This window comes from Dasypus novemcinctus, chromosome 2, assembly GCF_030445035.2.
Source record: "Dasypus novemcinctus isolate mDasNov1 chromosome 2, mDasNov1.1.hap2, whole genome shotgun sequence".
Classification (NCBI taxonomy): Eukaryota; Metazoa; Chordata; class Mammalia; order Cingulata; family Dasypodidae; genus Dasypus; species Dasypus novemcinctus.
In genome coordinates, this window is record NC_080674.1 from 170847433 (window position 1) to 170867134 (window position 19702).

Genomic DNA, 19702 nt, shown 5'->3' on the forward strand with positions numbered 1-19702 from the left:
TCTTAGAAAAAAATACTGTTTGCATTTCTTGTAAATCCAGTATGAAAAAGATTTCACTGTGGTGCTCAAAGTTCCCTTTATAAAGTTCTACATAGTGTTTCTTTCTTTCTTTCTTTTAAAGAAAACTGTCTCTCCTGAAATTCTACTACTTTCGTCTATCAGGTAATAAGAATTTATTAGCCTGGGTTGGACTAGTGTGGGGCAGGATTGATGCCATCTTAACTTCCCTTACTCATAAAATCACAGATATCACTAATCAGTCACAGTACTTTGTAAAGATGAGCTTGGAAAAAGGCTTCTGAATCCTTTTTCACTAGGGCTGGACTGACATCTTTAGAGGCTATGTAAGTAGTGAACAGAGTTGTACCCTTCCTTCATTCCTCTATATAATGCAAAATTATAAACACAACCTTGAAAAGCAAAGTAAGTGTAAGGAAGTTCAACCAAGCTCTGAATTTTCCCGTGACACTACTCTAATAGGACTGCTTTTACATGACATAAAAATTCTTACAAAGATTATTTTCTCATTCTTTAGGTGTTACTGTTTTGTTGGTGCCTTAAACCCAATCTTCCTTTGCCCTTTGGCTTAACGAGCACTATTCTCAATATTTTATTTTCAGTAGTCGTGGACTCTTGAGATTAAGCTCCTTTGCCAAACTCTTGTGAGTCTTAGAGTTTATCTTTTGCTCAGGCTGCCCCGAACCTTGGAATCAAGTTGAATGTTCAAACAGAATAAATATATTAAACCTTGGGTTATTTTTCCTCTCCCTTTCAAAACTGTGTTTCTCAATTCTCATAGTAACATTGTCTCTGTGTCTTTTATTAGAAGCATTTTGAATCCATTTTAGAATCAGGTGAGAAACAAATAAAGAAACATCTTCAGGACAGCTTGGACTGCTATCCCGGGATGGAGCCTCATGGCTCCCTTGACTCAGAAGCATTGAATTCACTTGCTTGCCAGAGTCTGGGGATGAAGAGGCCTAATTAGCTCTCTTCCCATTCTAAACAGTCATCAGTTCCCATGAAACTCTGGGCCCTGATCCACAGCTGATAATGCAGGAGGCACAGAATTTTAAATCTTGGCTAGAATCTACCATCCTGGGAGAATCATAGCCCCATAACTGTCTTCTTCTTGTTAGCAGTCAGGAAACAACTGCACACTAATTCATCCTGCTCCAAAATTGGACACTGATGTGTAGGAACTTTGGAACATTTCTCTGGCTTGATGCAAATTTATGAAAATACATTTGAAGGAGGGTGGGGAAAAGGATAAGAGGGACACCTGAAGCTTCCCAGAGTAATCTGAGGCTGGCTTAGCATTCTGGCAGCATGGAAAGGGACCTGAAGTGGGATTCAAGATAACTTGGGAGTGGCAGTTTAAGATTATTTATGATTCCAAAAAAAGAATGATTATGTTTGTAAACTATTCTATTCCTCTGGGTGAGATACCCTTTGATTGCATTAAATTTAGTGAGGGGGTCTCTGATTAAGTTTACTTGATAAAATAAATCTAGGGCTTCTGATTGGGCTCCGTCAGTAAGGCATAACTCAGGTTGAGTCCCTGCCTCCTTGGTGGGCTGATATAAATGGACACTCACTCAGGAAGACACATGGGACGACAGAGAGCTCGGTCATTTTTGAACCTGGGGTTCCCGGGGAGAGATGAGCCATTCGCCTGATAGTTTGCAGCTGACCTTGGGAAGAGAGCCAATACTGATACAGAAAGCCCCGGAAAAAATGAGAACTATGCCAGGAGAGAGAGGAAGCTCTAAGAGACAAGTCCTATGCCAGCCTGCAGCTGAGAGAAGGAAGTCCAGAGGGGAAGGCTGAACTCTCGCAGAGACCAGTGACCATCTTGCTACAATGCATGGCAAAGGACTTTGGTGAGAATGCAACCTAGAGCCAGACTTGTTAGGGCCTTGCAACTGTAAGCTTTAACCCGAAATAAACACCCTTTATAAAAGCCAACAGATTTTTGGCACTTTGCCTCAGCACCCCTTTGGCTGACTAATACATTGGGCCTGGGAGCAACCACTGGTTAGCTGTGTGACCTCTCCTGTCTTCCTTCCCGCAGATCAGTTGGTTTCTCTCCAAAGTAAAGAATTAGGAACACAATGTATTCTACACTATGCTAAGGGTTATCCCATCACAAACTCATTTTCAAGGGAGTCTGGAAAATTGGAAACTGGGGTAAATCACGTTAAGTGCATTTCTCTACTGCAAGCCTGCCCAGAGCCTTTAATATGCTAACGAGCAGTGTGATTCCCCCAGGTGATGAAGAGTGCAGTTTTAAAGTCCCTTTGACTATGGAGCCTGCTTGGATGGAGAGCATCTTGTGGGCCCGTGTTCCCCTTGGGACCCGCTGGATTGCGTGGCACTGTAACTCGAGCTTCCGAGTCCCACCCCGCCTCTGAAACTACGGAGCCCTCTGTTCCCGCGCCCTGCCGAGGCAGGACTTACCGTGGGCCGGGGCTCCCAGCAGGTCCATGATGACGGAGTCGGCGCCCTTGGTGTAGACGACAATCTCCCTGGTCAGCGGGTGCCTCACGACCACGGACATTCTCTTCCGGACGGAGTCAAAGCCCAAGGTCCACAGGAGGTCGAAGGTGAGGCAGGCGCCCTGGGGCAGGCGCACGGTCACCTGCTCGGGCGTCCGGGACACCAGCGTGAAGCTGTAGGCGTGGGCAGCGTGCACCAGGGCGGCCTCGTCAGGGCTCTCGGCCTCGTAGCAGAGCTCGGGCGCGGCCAGGCCCGAGGCCGGGGCCTCCAGCGCCTCCTCCCAGGAAGCTCCCTCCCCGGTGCCCAGGATGTCACCCTGGTCCCACGGGCTGCTCCTGTAGCCACCGTCAGTGGAGTAACCGCCACTGCACACAGATGCATCATCTCTGTCATCTGAGTCCGTGGTGGGCGCGTTGGTCCCTAAACTCTCCCCCAGGTCTGTGTCGGAGGGCGCAGTGGACAAGAATGACTGGCTGAGACTCGAAAGCTTTAGCTTCTGGAAGAGTAGCTGAATCTTCTCCAGGGACGTGCCCAGAGCCTTGGAAGAGGGTGGGGTGGTAACCTTGAGGTTAAAGAAGAAAGTAGAACATTACTTTCTGTGTTGGGGAAAACAATCACATTTTCTTACCGGGAACACAAAGGTCATTTTGCAATAAGTGGATTATCTGGGCCTTCCATGATTGTGGGTAAATCTCCGCCCTTCAGTGGGCCTCAGTTTACACAACTATAAAATGGGGTCAGATGTTTTCTTCCTGTCTGACATTCTAGGGGTTGGCATTACTTGTTTGCTCCTCTGTCTTTTGACTATCCCTCTCGGATCATGGGCAAAGAGATAAGGAGACAAAAGAGCTCACATTCCCCGAACCCCTGCCAGAGCCTTGTCTGCTTTATCTTTGCATGCGGTATCTCATTCCAGCCTCCCAGCAACTCTTTGGGATACCAACCACCATTATCCCCAATTTTTGGATGAGAAAACTGAGGCACAAAGAATTTAAGTAAACTGACTAAGATCACGCAATGTGTAAGTAGTAAAGTTGGGGCTCAAATCTGGGTCTGCTTGATTCCAGAGATTGGGCAATTTTAACATTTTAACATTGAGCCACCTAAAACCCCCTCATTAACTTGAAAATTGAGAGTTGAATGCTGGCCCTCACCAAATGGTATTTCTTTCTCTCTCAAAGATATACTTAATTTCTCAGATAATACGTCCTGCATCCCAGTGCCTCCTAAAGACTTTTGATGCCTTGGCAGTTTTTCAGGGGCTGAAGAATTGAGGTTGTAACCTGGGTTTAATAATGGGAGGTTCTGGGAAGCGGACTTGGCTCAGCAGATAGAGCATCCGCCTACCATATGGGAGGTCCAGGGTTCAAACCCAGGGCCTTGTTGACCCGTGTGGAGCTGGCCCATGCACAGTGCTGATGCGTGCAAGGAGTGCCCTGCCACGCAGGGGTGTCCGTGCATACGGGAGCCCCATGTGTAAGGAGTGCACCCCATAAGGAGAGCCACCTCGTGCGGAAAAAGTGCAGCTTGCCCAGGAAAGGTGTTGCACACACAGAGAGCTGGTGCAGCAAGATGACACAACGAAAAGAGACACAGATTCCCAGGGCTGCCGACAAGAATATAAGCGGACACAGAAGAACACACAGTGAATGGATACAGAGAGAAGATAATGGGAGGGAAGGAGAAATAAATAAAATAAATCTTTAAAAAAAAATAATGGGAGGTTCTGGGTGAACTTTATTTTCTTGGTTGTACCAGCTGACTACACGCTTCAGTGTCTCACAAGGGGAGTTTGTGTATGAGCATGTATAACTGAATACAAATATACCCTGAGTACTTAAAATTAATTTAAATATAACCTTCTGTGGATGACCATCTAGCTGCATTATCTCCATGGGCAGAACATCACATGTGGTGTTAATTTTTAACTTCTGCATAAAAGCAGAGGCTGGCATAACATATTATATGGGCCATATGCAGTCATACAGATAGCTCCAGCATGACCCAACTGTATACCCTTCAGTAAGTTATTTAAGCACTTTGAGCCATAGTTTCTTCAGTTATTAAATCTAAGGACATAGTGCATAGGGTTGGTGGGTATGAGGATTGAATGGTAATGTAGGTAAAATGCTTGGCATGAATCATGGCACATAGTGAATGGTGCCCAGGAAATATTAACTCTTAATATCTACACTGTCTGCAGTGTAGACAAAAAAATTGAAAGCTACACAGAGACTTTATATATAACATTGTTTTGTTCACAACTGAGGAAACTGAAGGCTAGAAAGAATGATGCACCCATTCAAGGTGTCACAATGATGAAATGGTGACACTGTGGCTAGGACCGTGGTGTCTGGTCTCCCTATTCAGAAGCTCACTCCTCCCTGCCCCCCTCCCTCTTCTCCCACCCCTCTCCTCCCATCTTCCACCCACCATCACCTGTCCTTACCCTCTGCCTGGGCTCGGTGGTTGTGGAGACCATGACGGAGTTGCAGATAGTTAGGGCAAGGAAGAAGTCAGCAATGCAGGAGGTGCTGGAGAGGGAAGGCTTGGCAGGTCTGGTGTCTGAGAGAGTCTCCAGCCACAGGGCAGCATCCCGCACCTTAGTCAGGAGGTTTTTATCTGGAGTCACATCTTTTTCCTGGGAGAGAAAGGATTTGGTGAGGGACTTTTCTGAAGGAGCTGGGAAAGAAGGCTGCTTTGGCAGGTACTGGCAGGTAGTGTTCCCCCAAAGTTCAAGTCCACCCAGAACCCCAGAATACGAACTTATTTGGAAAGAGGGTCTTTGGAGATGTAATTAGTTAAGATGAGGCCATACTGGATTAGGGTGGGTTCTAATCCAGTCTAACTGGGGTCCTTATAAGAAGAAAAGACACATGTACAGTTGGTCGAAGGCTGTGAAGACAAGCAAAAAGTGGGGTTATTAAGTACCAGCTGATGATGTAACTAGAAGACGACCTTGAATAAAAGGGTCAACTCGGACCAGCAGAATATCTCAGTCTACATATAATACCAGGAGTTAAAAATGTTTTTTGACTTGAATCAAGGGGGAAATGAAAAGGATAAATGAGTTTATATGGCTATGAGTCTCCAAAAAAGAGCTGGGAGGTGATCAGAGGGGTTGCCCTTATGCACACCTCAGCAGAGTCCCAGAGACAGATGAAGTAGATACAACCCCGGGTATTGGTTCTGCTGAGGGCTACAGAGACCCACGGGTTCTACGGCCATGGCAGGTGGAGTTCACTGCCATGTCAGTTGGCCCTTCTTTGGAGTTTGTGTTTCTGTGTGATGGAGCTGGATTCAGATATGATCTTTTTTCACAAGCCTCTCCTGTTACTTTTACCAGAATTGTAGTTGGTGCTGGGGTTTAATATATACCAAGGGGATCTGAATCTCTGGACTGACCACATGATAGCCAGCCCCTGAGCCTCAAAAGACTTCAGCTCCTACACTCTGGTTTATTGGACTTACCCCACTCAGCTTACATGGAGTTGAAGAAGGTCAAACACCACACCATGGAGTCAAGAGTGCCTACAACTGAAAGCAGGAGGATTGCATCCAGCATCCATGTGGAATCTAAGCTCCCTCTTTTTTTTTTTTTTTTTTTTTAATTTATTTTTTTTATTGACTTTGTAATAATATTACATTAAAAATATATATGTGAGGTCCCATTCAACCCCACCCCCCCACCCCACCTCTCCCCCCCCCCCCCCCCAGCAACACTCGTTCCCATCATCATGACACATCCATTGGATTTGGTAAGTACATCTTTGGGCACCTCTGCACCTCATAGTCAATGGTCCACATCATGGCCCATACTCTCCTCCATTCCATCCAGTGGGCCCTGTGAGGATTTACAATGTCCGGTGATTGCCTCTGAAGCACCATCCAGGGCAGCTCCATGTCCCAAAGCCTCCACCTCTCATCTCTTCCTGCCTTTCCCCATACCCATCAGCCACCATGTCCACTTTTCCCAATCCAATGCCACCTCTTCTATGTGGACATTGGATTGGTTGTGTCCATTGCACCTCTATGTCAAGAGGAGGCTCAGATTCCACATGGATGTTGGATGCAATCCTCCCACTTTCAGTTGTAATCACTCTAGGCTCCATGGTGTGGTGGTTGTCCTTCTTCAACTCCATCTTAGCTGAGTGTGGTAAGTCCAATAAATCATATTGTAGGTGCTGGAGTCTGTTGAGGCTCAGGACCTGGCTATCACATTGTCAGTCCAGAGATTCAAATCCCCTAAATATATCTTAAACCCCAACGTTAACTGCACCTCCAGCACATTAGCATGAAAGTCTTATGAAGGAAGATCCCATCTGAGTCCAGATTCATCACACATAAACACCAGTTCCAAAAAGGGGCCATCTGACCTGGTAGTTAACCCCATCGGCCATGACCATAACTCCCATGGGTCTCTTTAGCCCTCAAAGGAACCGATATCTGGGGGTTGTATCTGCTTTATCTGTCTCTCTGACTCTGTTCAGTTGTGCATGAGGGCAATCCTTCTGCCAGCCTCCAGACTCTTTTTTAGAAACTCGTAGCCATATAAACTCATTTCTCTTTTCCATTTCCCCCTTACTTTAGTTCAAACAGCATTTTAAAGTCATGTTATTTTATGTAGACAGGGATATTCTGCTGATCCACATTGAACCTTCCGTATAAGGTCATTTTCCAGTTGCATCATCAGTTGGTAGTTGATAGTGGTCCCTCGGTGCCAGGGAGGCTCATCCCCGGGTGTCATGTCCCACGCTGGGGGGAAGGCATTGCATTTACATGCTGAGTTTGGCTTCGAGACTGGCCACATTTGAGTAACATGAAGGCTGACAGGAGGAAATTCCCAGGCACAATGTTGCTCTAGGCCTTGTTCTTATTTTAGGCTTATCAGCTCACAAGCATAGTCATTAGCATCAGGGGCTCACCGTTGAACCCTCACTCCCTCCCGGTCCCCGCCGCTGTACCTGGGAGACTGTCGCTGCTCCCCTAGGGACCACGACAGAGCACCACTGGCCAGGAACCCAGTACCCCCCCTGCTGTGGTTTTTAATTGTTTAAGCTCCCTCTTGATATAGATGTGGAGTGGTCACAACCATTCCAAGGTTCACAAGATGGAGGAATAGAATATGGATTAGAGTGGACTTACTGATATTCTATTCATGAACTACTGTGATTAGTAACTGAAGAAAATGTGGCATTGGTGTGGAGAAAGTGGCCATGGTGGCTGCTGGGGGTGGGGAGTGAGAGGAAGAGATGAGATGTGGAGGTGTTTTTGGGACTTGGAGTTGTCCTGGGTGATGCTGCAGGGACAGTTACCAGACATTGTATGTCCTCCCATGGCCCACTGGGAGGACTGTGGGAGAGTGTGGGCTATGGTGTGGACCATTGACCATGAGGTGCAGTGGTGCTCAGAGATGTATTCACCAAGTGCAATGAATGTCTCAAGATGATGGAGGAGATTGTTGCTATGGGGGGAGGAGTGGAGTGAGGGGGGTGGGGGGTATATGGGACCTCATGTTTTTTGAATGTAATATTAAAAAAATAAATAAAGACAAAAAAATGAAAAAAAAAAGTGGGGTTATGCTGCCAGAAGCCAAAGAATGCCAAGAATTGCCAGCAACCATAAGAGACTTGGAGAGAGGTAGGCAACACATCCTCTCTCAGAGCCTCCAGAAGGAACATCCCTTCTGACACCATCGAATTGCCACAAACTGGGGGGCATTTAAACAACAGAAATTTATTCTCCCCCAGTCTGTGGCAATTTGATATGACGGCCCCAGGAAGCTCACACACCTGGGGGAAGGGATGATAGCCTGTTTCCTGCAGTTTCGGAGCTAGTGGAGCTCCCCTCCTGCAGGCCTGGTCACTTCAGCGTCTCATTCAATCCCTCCCTTTCCTTCAGCCCCTCATGTCTGTCAGAGTCCAGGTTCTGGCAGCTCTTCGCTCTCAGTGTCTTCCCCACAGTTCTTTCCCCATTCCTGCTGCTTCAGGCTCAGACCCTCTGGCTATCAGTCCTGAATTTCTGCATCTAAACTGATGCTGCCTCTCACCTCTCTTCTCCCTAGTCCTTCATATGTATCACTACCAGCACAATCTTCCAAAAACATCATTTTCCTCTTGCTTACTTTTATTCTTGGTCTCAAAAACCCTTCATGAGCTCACCCTTTTTAGCATGATCAATTTCAAACTCCTGACTCAGACACCTAAATTCTTCCCCAAGTTGCATTTCCCACTCTTTATTCCCATCACTTCTCAACGTGGGCCCCCAGCTCAGCCCAGCGGTCCGTTTGCTGCCTCCTGGATGTACACTCTCCTGCCTTGTCTCTGATCACGCTTTGAAAAGTCGTCTCTTGTCTACCAAAGTCCTACCTAGACTTTAATAACTATGAGAAGCCCCATCTGTCTTTGAGACCGTATCCAGCCCACAGTGAGTTCTTTGCATCTGACCCATGGTTTTCCAATTTCTTACATCTTTGTGGAAGTTATATTTGTATCATCCTTTGGAATTCACTTCATATTTATCTATATTTTAAATTCATTGTTTCATCTCTTCAGAGATAAGGTAAGAGCCTCAAAGATAGAGACTGAGTTTTCCACGTGGTGGTATCTTTCAGAGCTCTAACTACAACTGTGTTTATACCTGAAGTCAATGAACTCCAGCTTTCAATAGCTGGAAATCACAGAGGCTGTTCCATATAAGACCATTCCTATCAATGCTCAGAGCTCTCAGTTAAATTAAAATTTAGAAGGAAGAGAATTGAAGGTTGAAAAAGATGGACTGAGGGAGTGTAAATGATTCCCACAGGTGGAGGACTGAGGACCAATGAGCCAGCAGGCTTTCCAAACAAGAGTCCAAGTAAAGATTTTTAGAAAATCCCATGAGGAAAGAGTTTACAGGCTGTGTCTTCTCTGACTGCCAAATCCAATGAGTCCTGAAGTCAGCTTCTCTTTTCTTGGGGCTGCTGCTCCAGATGAGGGCCACAGGGAGTGAAACCCAGATACTCGGTTAAAGTGCTTGCTGCCTGGAGAGGTAAGAGTTGGGTTTTCCAACAGCACAGGGACATTGAGGGAAATGCACACTCCAAAGAATTCCAGCCTTCTTTTGGGGAACTCTCCGAGAGTGAAGAGTCACACCTCCATTTTGTTCATTCTATTCTAAGATGACAACTTCCAGAAAAATCGATTTACTTAAATGGAAGAGTGTCAATAAAACTGCATCAAATATGCATTTCCTTTTGATGCCCTTTAAATAAGGGAGTACCATCCATATTATGTGATGTCACTATTTTCATAAACTTGGGAGGGGAGCATACCCCACCCTTACTCTCTGCCTTTGAGTATAATCTCATAACAGGGTTCACATTCGTGACTCTCTTCCTCCCTTTCCAAGTAATGTCATTTGTGTAACCTCACCTGGTTCTCACAGTCTCAAATTGGGATCAGACAGGTCCATACTTTGCTGAGACCCAGAAGGATGGATTACTTGACCAGTGCTATCCAGTGAGCCATCATAAAGCTAAATTCAGAATTCAGACCCTTGCCTGATAGTCTAGGGGTTTCCCTTTCTGTGGTCACAGTAAAGTGACTATGTTCCTTTATTGATCCTCCTCTGCAAACTCCTTTAACCAGATTTCAGGGTCCATCCGGTGCCTGCCATTAGCTTAAAAACAACACTCAAGAAACTCTGAGCCCATTTCTCATAACATTAATGATATCTCCTGTTCACTTTGTGCTTCTTATGTGACAGGTAATCTGATATTTCTTCCCTGCGGTAATAATACATGTTGAGCTTTATTATCCTCCCAGTTTCAGATGAGGGAACTCCTGCTCAGGGAGTTAAGTGTCTTGCTCAAGGTCACAGAGCAAGTAGGAGAGATCCCTTAGGTTGATTCCAGATAGACTGACTCCAGAATTCACGCGCTTAGTCTCTTGCCAGGCAAGATCCCCCATGAGCAGGACATGGCTTTTGAGTGTGCTGCCAGCCAGCCTCCTCAGCGTCCAGCATCCCAAGTACACCAATGGGCTTGTGTACCTAACCCACAGAGTCCAACAGACAGTCCGTAATACTATAAAGGGGACAGTGGGAATCTTCATTTTTCAGGAAATAGATTTCATTTTTGGGGGTACATAAAAGAGATGCTTTTGACACACACCACAGGTACCCAGAGTTGGGAGAAAGCTTGGAGATCCTGAAGCCAAATCCCTTACTTTCCTGATGATGAAACTGAATTCCAGAGAGGAGCTCAAGGTCCCACAGTGAATTAGGGTGAGAATTAGGAAAGCTTTCACACCATCTGACTCCTGGCTTCTGAGAACACCAAGGGAATGTATTGTGGCACTCGGGCAACTTCATGTGATTCACAGTGTCTCTGAGTTCTCTAAGAGGCCAATATGCAGATACCTGTCAAGAGCCTGAGTGGGAAAACCATCACCCTGGGGGTGGCACCATCGAGAACGTCAGGGCCAAGTCCAGGTAAAGAAGTGTCCCACCTTCTGTCCAGCAGAGACTCCTCTTTACAGGCAAGCAGGTGAAATATGGCTGCACTTTTTCTGAATACAACGTCCAGAAAGAGTCGACCCTGTACCTGGTCCTCCACCTGATGGGTAGCTGTGGAGTCTTCAGTCTTGCATTCACTGTGCCCAGTGATGGTGTTACTCTGCACTAGAGCCATTTGCCCCAATTTCAGTTTAGAAAAGGCCAGTTGCAGTAATAGTTGAACCTGTTTTAAATGCTAATAAAGGTTTTGTTACATGGTAATAAATAAATAAATAAACAATAAGCTTTGCTCTGAGCTACTCAAATTCCTTCATTATCTATTACCAAGCCATGACACAGTTGAAGTGATCAATCAGTTATTTATTCGATACCCATTTACCCTCCAGACTCTAAGCACCTTGAGGGCAGAGGTGGTCTACTGATGTGTCCCCAGTGTCTGGCCGATTGCAGGTGATCAGAAGCATTTGTTGACCAACTATTTTCTAGGACACCATGCTATCTCACCACTGATTGCTTAATGGGGTCTGTTTGTTAAAAGGCTTCTTTAATATATTTCCACTCAATCATTCAGCAATGCATTAAAAAAATCTCTCTCCCCCATGAAGGCCTGCCTCTTCCTGGCACCTGGCAGCAGCCTGACCTGCAGGTGTTAGCAGCAGATGCCAGGTTAGCTTCTATCCAGTCACTGAATACTTGTCTCTGCAGGGCTGGTCTTCATGCTTCCCTTTGCCCAGAACCCTCTGGTTTTCTCTCTGGTCCATTAGCATTTAGGAACTTGGCATTCAGGACACTGAAGAAGAAAAAAGTGCTCCAGCCCACCTTTGGGTGTTTTGGTCAGTGTATTTCTCTGAAGAAAAGAAACATACATTTGTGGGGCCACGAGGGGTTTAGAATAGGGCTTTGTGGTAGCCAGATGCTCAAAATGGTTGAATTTCTTTGTATTGCAGCACAACTAAAAGGCATAAAAACTGACTGAGGGAAGTAGTCTATGACGTCACATTCAAAGATCCTCTTATTATAATTTATTGACAAGGTATAGCAAAGCCAGCACTTAGCTTAGTGTTTTTGGGTTCATCATTTAAGCATCCTAACAACATCAAGGTAGTTATTTTTTTCCCTTCTCAATAGTAATGAGGAAAGTGAAGTACACTGAAGTTCAGTAACTTGACCAAGGTTACAAAGTCAATCAAAGAGCTGTGACTTGAACTTACTTGAACCCACCTTGGCCTGATGCCAAAGGCTAAATCCTGAATACCGTGCCAGTACTTCTTAAAATTTAATGCACACAAATCACCTGGTGACCTTGTCAAACTGCGTATTCTTATTCGGTAGGCCAGGGTGGGGCCTGAGCTGTGTCTCTAACATGCTCCCAGGCGGGGCAGCTGCGGCTGGTCTGAGGAGCACGGCCTGAGGATGAGGTTCTCTGCAACATGGCCGCCCTGTTGCCACCGCTGCCACTTCTTTTATGTCTGGGAAAAGCAGGCCAAGTTCCGCTCTGCTACTAATCTCAGTTTTTAAAAACATATTTATTTCTACCCTGCCCTCCCCCGCTGTTGTTTTGCACTTGCTGTCTGCTCTCTGTGTCTATTCGCTGTGTATTCTTCTGTGTCTGCCTGTCTTCTCTTCAGGCAGCACCAGGAATCGATCCTGGGATCTTCCAGAGTGGGAGAGAGGCACTCAGTCTCTTGTGCCACCTCAGCTCCCTGGTCTGCTGTGTCTCTTATTGTCTCTCCTCTGTATCTCTTTTTGTTGCGTCATCTTGTTGCACCACTCGGGCTAGCTTGCCTTCACCAGGAGGTCCTGGAAATTGAACTCTGGACCTCCCATATGGTAGATGGGAGCCCAATCGCTTGAGCCACATCTGCTTCCCTAGTCTCAGTTTTAATAACAACTCACTCAAATTCACTTTGATAATGCACATTAAAAAAAAGTATTCATCTTACAAATTGTTCTGTAATTCAAATATACAATAGTTTGGAAAATAGCTTTTAGAAAGCAAAAGTCAATGTATAAAGACAGATTAAAACAACTAGAAGAGTGCAAGTTTTATATGGCTCTGATTTTACAGTTTCCTTACAGCATCTTCAATGTCAGAAATCTGTTTCTTCAGCTGGCTCCATTACTCAGGATTTAAAGAAGTATCTTTCCTTCCTGGTTTCATTTCACCTTCTGGATCTATCCAATATTCTCTAATGTCAATTAGGACTTTTCCTTTAAAGTCCCTGACACTGACGTACCTCATTTTTCCAATCTGGAACATGTTATCATCTCCTCTGCTGCTGCTGCTCTGCTTGGGAGATGACAGAGCTCTTGAGGTTTCAAGAGCAAAGTTTCTTTTGCTTCTTTACAGGTTTTTCCAGAGTAACTTGCTTTTTCCTCCTTAGCGTTTTGTCAAGTTCACTATCAGAATCACTACCAGATGAACTTGAAGAAACAAGTTCCTTTGATTTAGGCATTCTTGACCCGCTTACCCTGGATCTCCAGTGTTTTCATGGTGAAGTCAGCGCCGATCATGCTGCCCTGGTGCTCTGAGAAGGCGCCATCTGGAAGCGCGGCACACGCACACCTTGCCCATGCCCGCACCCACTACCAGCACCAGCTTCTCAAACTCACTTTGGTTATCACTGGCTGGCTCAACGGCTTGTCACTCCAAGCACTCACAAAAGCAGAGGTGTAAGTAAATAGCCACCCTGGCACCTAGGCCTGGAGGAAACCCTTTGTGGCATGAGCCCTTCTATGTCTCCCATCTCCTCTCCACTTGTGCCCGACCTGCACGCTTCTTCCCAGCCACTCCTAACTATGCCAGTTCACGATCTTCTTTGTGGAGATTGTATCCTGTATTCTCTCCCCACTAGCTTGTCTTTTTTTTTCCCTCCTGGCTAACTGCTAATATTCTCTCAAAACTCAGTTCAGGGGCTAATCATTCCAGTCTGATGTAGGTGCACCTTTAGGCACCCCTAAAGGACCCTGCACCTATATGCCCAGCACTCAGAGCTCTGTCCTGCAGCCACTCGTGGCTCTGTTGTCCTCATCACTGGGATGAAAGCTCCTGAAATCAGGGACAATGCCCTACTAGACTTTTTATCCTCAGGGTCTAGCCCAATGTATGTGCCATAGATTGGATGCCTACTGAATGTTTGTTGAGCGACTGATATAGCCCATTCTAAAGACATTGATAATTCATAGAATTTGTGGGGGTGGGAAATAGAACCTTCTATCTGTTGTTTGCAAGTGTCTAAACTGTAAAACCTCATGGGAACTATTGATCAAAATTAGAAAATGCACATACTTGCTGATTTTCTATAGAAAAAACCTCCCACATGCATAAACAGATGATGGCTCCAACATCCAAGAAATTCTATTAGCCATTAGAAGAAAAGATGAGACAGCTCTCTGTTGAATATTTGTTGGACTGTCTAGCTAGCTACATCTATGAAATATTCTCCAGGATTCATCAGGTATAAGAAGCAAAGTCCAAAATGGTATGTATGATATGCTTCCATTTGTGGTAAAGGGTGATGTGTGTGTGTATACCACACTTGTATGATTCTATTATGTAAAATATCTCTGGGAAGGATCACAAGAAACTGCTAAGAATGGTGGTCTCTAGGGTGGGAGTCAGGGAACAGAGAAGGGCAAGAGACCTACTTCCAACTGTTTTTATTCTTTGGTTCCTTTTGAATACTTAACCCTGTGGTTTTTATCATTATCAGGGGAATCCTTTATACTGAGGTGCTGGAGGCAGAGATATTTAGAGCAGTGGTGTATTTGCCCTGCCTGAGATTATAACCTTCGTGAAACTGAGTTTGGTTTAAGAACTCAGAGTAAATATTCATTTGAGTAGAAGCACATCGATTGTTGGAGTAAATTTTTCCTAATGGGACACAAGCCCCAAGGAATAAGACTCAGTGGCCTTACAAGGATACAGTTTTCCAGATCTGCAAGACCCCACCTCTATGCCCTCCATTACTGTGGCTATGTGCTCCGTTTGGGACCCTGGGCAAGAGAAGCTCGACTGAGATATATTTCACCTGTTCCTGCTCTGTATGGTCATACCACTTCCAAAAATATTTTGTCTGTGTGGTCAATTAAATAAGGACTTTTATCATACTTTGCAGTGGGAGTGTGTATATGGTTTGACCTCACTAACCTGGGGCAGACTGGAAATGCTGCAAGAATCTCTTCCAAAGGAAGAAAGGAAGGAAAAGATTAAGTACAGAAGGTAGAGGGCCAATGACACCTTCTTCACTTTTCTCTAGTGCATCCTCTCAGGAGCTGTGGGAAAGGAGCATGTCCACAGAAGGGGGTGGGACATATGCAAATTAAAATTTTGTGACAAAGAAGATATTCTTTGGCCTAATGGTTCCAGAAAACATTTTGCAAGGTGGCATTTCTGAACCAAGGCTGTCTGCTCAAATCTTGGCTGCTTACAGACCATTTTCCATCATTAAATATTGGCTCAGAACTTACCACTTTCCAAAGTTTATTACCCCCATCTTAAAGCACAAATTTTATGGAAGACAATTAGAAGATAATAACTGATGTTTCCTTGTTCTTTGTAGTAAAAGGAAAAAAACCCAAGTTTTTGCTGATGTTGTTGTTGCTGTTGATTTTTGTTTTAGAGTAAAAGTCAAGGAGATTAAAAAGGTTTCTGTAGAATATGGTAGAATGTTTCATCATGATCTGTCATCCTGGGACTTTCAGAGGCAAGCTCTAAATGAGTTCATAAAGGGAAGGTAAAGAACTGGTAGGTAGGTGCCAAAAGATCGCTCAGCTATGACAGGAAGCCAGGTGGGCAGGTGGAGGGTGCAGCAGGCAGGTGGGACGTGAGAAAAGCTTAGGGAGGTTCCAAGAGCCTGCGGAGAATGGGTAGGGGTGGAGATCTACCTGAGGATTGCCACCAAAGGTCTCTAGGGATTAATTCAAGGATCTGTTTTTCCAGCCACAGATGTTTTTTTTTTTTTTTTTTTTTATTGACTTTGTAATAATATTACATTAAAAATATATATGTGAGGTCCCATTCAGCCCCACCCCCCACCCCCCCTCTCCCCCCCCCCAACAACACTCGTTCCCATCATCATGACACATCCATTGGATTTGGTAAGTACATCTTTGGGTACCTCTGCACCTCATAGTCAATGGTCCACATCATGGCCCATACTCTCCTCCATTCCATCCAGTGGGCCCTGTGAGGATTTACAATGTCCGGTGGTTACCTCTGAGGCACCATCCAGGGCAGCTCCATGTCCCAAAGACGCCTCCACCTCTCATCTCTTCCTGCCTTTCCCCATACCCATCGTCCACCATGTCCACTTTTCCCAATCCAATGCCACCTCTTCTATGTGGACATTGGATTGGTTGTGTCCATTGCACCTCTATGTCAAGAGGAGGGTCAGATTCCACCTGGATGCTGGATGCAATCCTCCCATTTTCAGTTGTAATCACTCTAGGCTCCATGGTGTGGTGGTTGTCCTTCTTCAACTCCATCTTAGCTGAGTGTGGTAAGTCCAATAGATCAGATTGTAGGTCCAGCCACAGATGTTTGACCAGTTGGGTCAGAGCCTTTTAAGGCAGCAGACACCACCCACTTCAGCTACCGCCTCTCTAGCTGTATTTGAGCTTAATGAGAACTAATTCTTGGTGGAGTAGTGGTCTGCTTAGAGAGGCTCTCAGTCTTGGTTGTTTACTAGGATCATTAGGGGAAAAAAAAGAACCCTCAGGCCCTACCAGAATCTCAGAGGATATGCTTTGATTATTGTATTTTGTAAAAACTCTCCAGATGATTTCATGTATAGCCAGGATAGAGAACCAGTGGCTTAGAAAAAGAACAAAAAACGTCCATTTCCTCTCAATGTCATAAAAAATATGAACATTTTCTAAGGCAGGTGACTTTCCTTTAGAAATACGATTCAAAACTCCTATTCTTTGTCCCTCTGTCGAGAATACATGATTCTAAGAATTAAATCCTCCATATAAACTCATGAGGCAGAACAATAATCCTGAATTTAAAGATGGGTAAAATTAAGGCTTCCAGTTCATTAGTTGTCCACAACCACAGAGCTAATATATGGTGGAGCTGAGATTAAAACCTAGGGCATTTGATCCTAGATGTGCCAAATTCATAGCTGGAAAGAATTTTGGTAGTTTAGCACAAGCACTATTATTTGGGTTTTAGAACAACGAGGTTAGAGTTGAAAGAAGAGTATTTGAAGGTGATGAAACGAGAAGAAGGAGTTTTAACATGTTGCTTGAGGTCACCCCGTAAGCCAGGAATGCCAAAACCTGAACCTACATTTCCTGACTTCTAGCCCGTGTCCTCCCTAACGACTGCTGGGGGATGCCGTTGTCCTGCCCACTGCTGTTTAGCAGACCATAAAGAGAACTAGTCACCATCCCCTCCTGCCCAGTCAGGAATCGGGTCTTAAGTCAATTTCCTTATTGTTCCTAATTGAACTTAGTCAGAACTTGCCTTGAAACTGCCCACCAGGGCAGAACGATGCCATCAGGATCTCAGCTGCCCCCGGGGGTTAATGTGTCTCTCTGACAGGCTCTTAGCTAAGGGCCTTGTGTAAAAGGCATACTAGCTGGCTCTGGGCTGCTGTTTTTCTTGGCTACTGAGATTTTTCAGGCTGGACAAGGAGTAGGGCATGTGTGTACTCCAACCGAGATATACAAAGGAAGGCTTCTTTTTTCTCTCCTTTCTGACCTGGAGGAGATGTTCTCAGGCACAGGGACACAGGAGGTACTTAGAACTGGAAGGTGCCAAAAGGCACAGGCACTGCACAGCTCAGAATCTAATGCCTAGCAAGAACTCAGTAAATTCATTTTGCAAATATTTAGTAAACAGTTGGGGGAAAGAGCATTCCATTCAGAAGGGATGGAATTAAATTAGAGAAAGATTTGACAACATGTAGGTCCTGTTGTTATCTCACTTGGGAAAATAGAAGAGAAAAAAAACATTTTCCCAAAGGCTTCTATGGACTATTCCTCGAGTGTATGTTCATGAGAGCCATGTTTTAACACATTGTTATCATTTCTATCTTTGCTAATATTGTATTTTTGTGACTGACACTAACACAAGACAGTGAACTCACTTGCATTCACCTGAAGTAATAACTAGCAAGTCAGAACATGTAGACTCACTCTTCTTTGTTCCAGTCAGAAAGCATAGTCCTGAATTATAAAGACTAGGGAGTGGGAAGTGGATTTGGCTCAACTAATAGGGCGTCCACCTACCACATAGGAGGTCCAGGGTTCAACCCCTGATCTGTGTGGTGAGCTAGCTCACGTGCAGTGCTGATGCGTGCAAGGAGTGCCGTGCCATGCAGGGGTGTTCCCTCTGTGGGGGAGCCCCATGTGCAAGGAGTGCACTTTGCAGGGAGAGCTGCCTTGCACGAAAAAAGTGCAGCCTGCCCAGGAGTGGTGCCACACACATGGAGAGCTGATGCAGCAAGATGATGGAACAAAAAGAGACACAGATTCCCGGTGCTGCTGACAAGAATGCAAGCAGACACAGAAGCACACACAGTGAATGGACACAGAGAGCAGACAATGGGGAAGAGGGGAGAGAAAAAAGAATAAGCAGAGACCTTAAAAAAAAAAGACTAGGGAGTAACATGAAAAAATGCTCTTGACACTAGGCTAAGATAAAAAAAAAATCCTGCATCTACAATTTAGATATACTATGATTGCATAAATGTTCAATATATGTAGCTATGTGTGTGTGTGTATGTTAATGGAGGGAAGTTCATCACTTTTAAAATTCAACTTTCTAGTAATGGGATAATGGCACTTTAGGTCTCACTTACTAGTATGTGTCATTTGTTCAAGATGACTGGGCTCCCTATGACCTTTTCTGTAAGTTCAAAAGATTTCAGCCAATATGTATTATTGTTCCCTGGAGAAACAGCATCGCGTGGAAGACAGAGGAATGAGACAGGAGTGAGAAGACCTTGACTCTGATCTTGACTTCTAGGGAATGCTGTGGAATCGTGGAAAAGGAACTCACTTTCTTTACCTGATACCTGGATGGTGACCGATGGCTGCTCTAACAGATAAAATGGGAAGACACTAGCTACAGAAAGTCCCTGACCAAAAATTGCAAACTTGAATGCCCATTGGGACCAGGCAGGTAATCTAAGGGGATGAAGTGGGCTGGATAATTTTGACATAGATGTTCTTCATTTAATAACAACTTAAGCCTATTTTTGATGACCACAAAAAGCATATCCACCCATTTTTCTTGAAACATGTCAGCTTTACAGGCTTTTCTTTTGTTTTCCAACTTTGATAGAAATGGGCATGGTGGATACTTCTCATTCTTCTTAACTGTATTATTGGGAAAACAGGCATAGTGATAAGTGGTGCTGGGGCTCAGCTCAGTGATGGGAAGAAACAGAAACTGTGCAGTCTGTAATGAACCAAAGACCACGTACCTCATGTAAGTAACAGCAGCTCCTTAACCAGAGCCAATTATTGTGATTAGAAAATGCTGGCTTAGCGTGGAGAATTTTTCCAGTTCCATTTTTAAAAAGAGAAGCCAGAAATCTATATTTTATAAGAATTTCCCAATTTCTAAACAGTGACAAACATTTCAACTGAAAAAGAATAGTACGTGCCCAGTAAAACACACGCGTGGACTAGATACAGGGGCATGGGCTGCCATTTTGAGAGCTCTTTTCTCCTCCATGCTCTTGCCTATCTCTCC

At 44.9% G+C, this 19702-nt stretch overlaps 1 protein-coding gene across 3 annotated transcripts in view; it reads right to left on the reverse strand.

Annotated features, from left to right (window-relative positions):
- The window catches only part of ATP10B (ATPase phospholipid transporting 10B (putative)), a 259276-nt gene that overhangs the window by 39226 nt on the left and 200348 nt on the right, over positions 1 to 19702 (reverse strand). For all 3 annotated transcript variants that reach the window (XM_058281733.2, XM_058281736.1, XM_004467210.5), the window contains 2 exons: positions 4949 to 5140; positions 2461 to 3061 (listed from right to left, as the gene is read on the reverse strand). In XM_058281733.2, coding sequence (XP_058137716.1) covers positions 2461 to 3061; positions 4949 to 5140 — 793 coding nt within the window. The remainder of the gene's footprint in view (positions 1 to 2460; positions 3062 to 4948; positions 5141 to 19702) is intronic.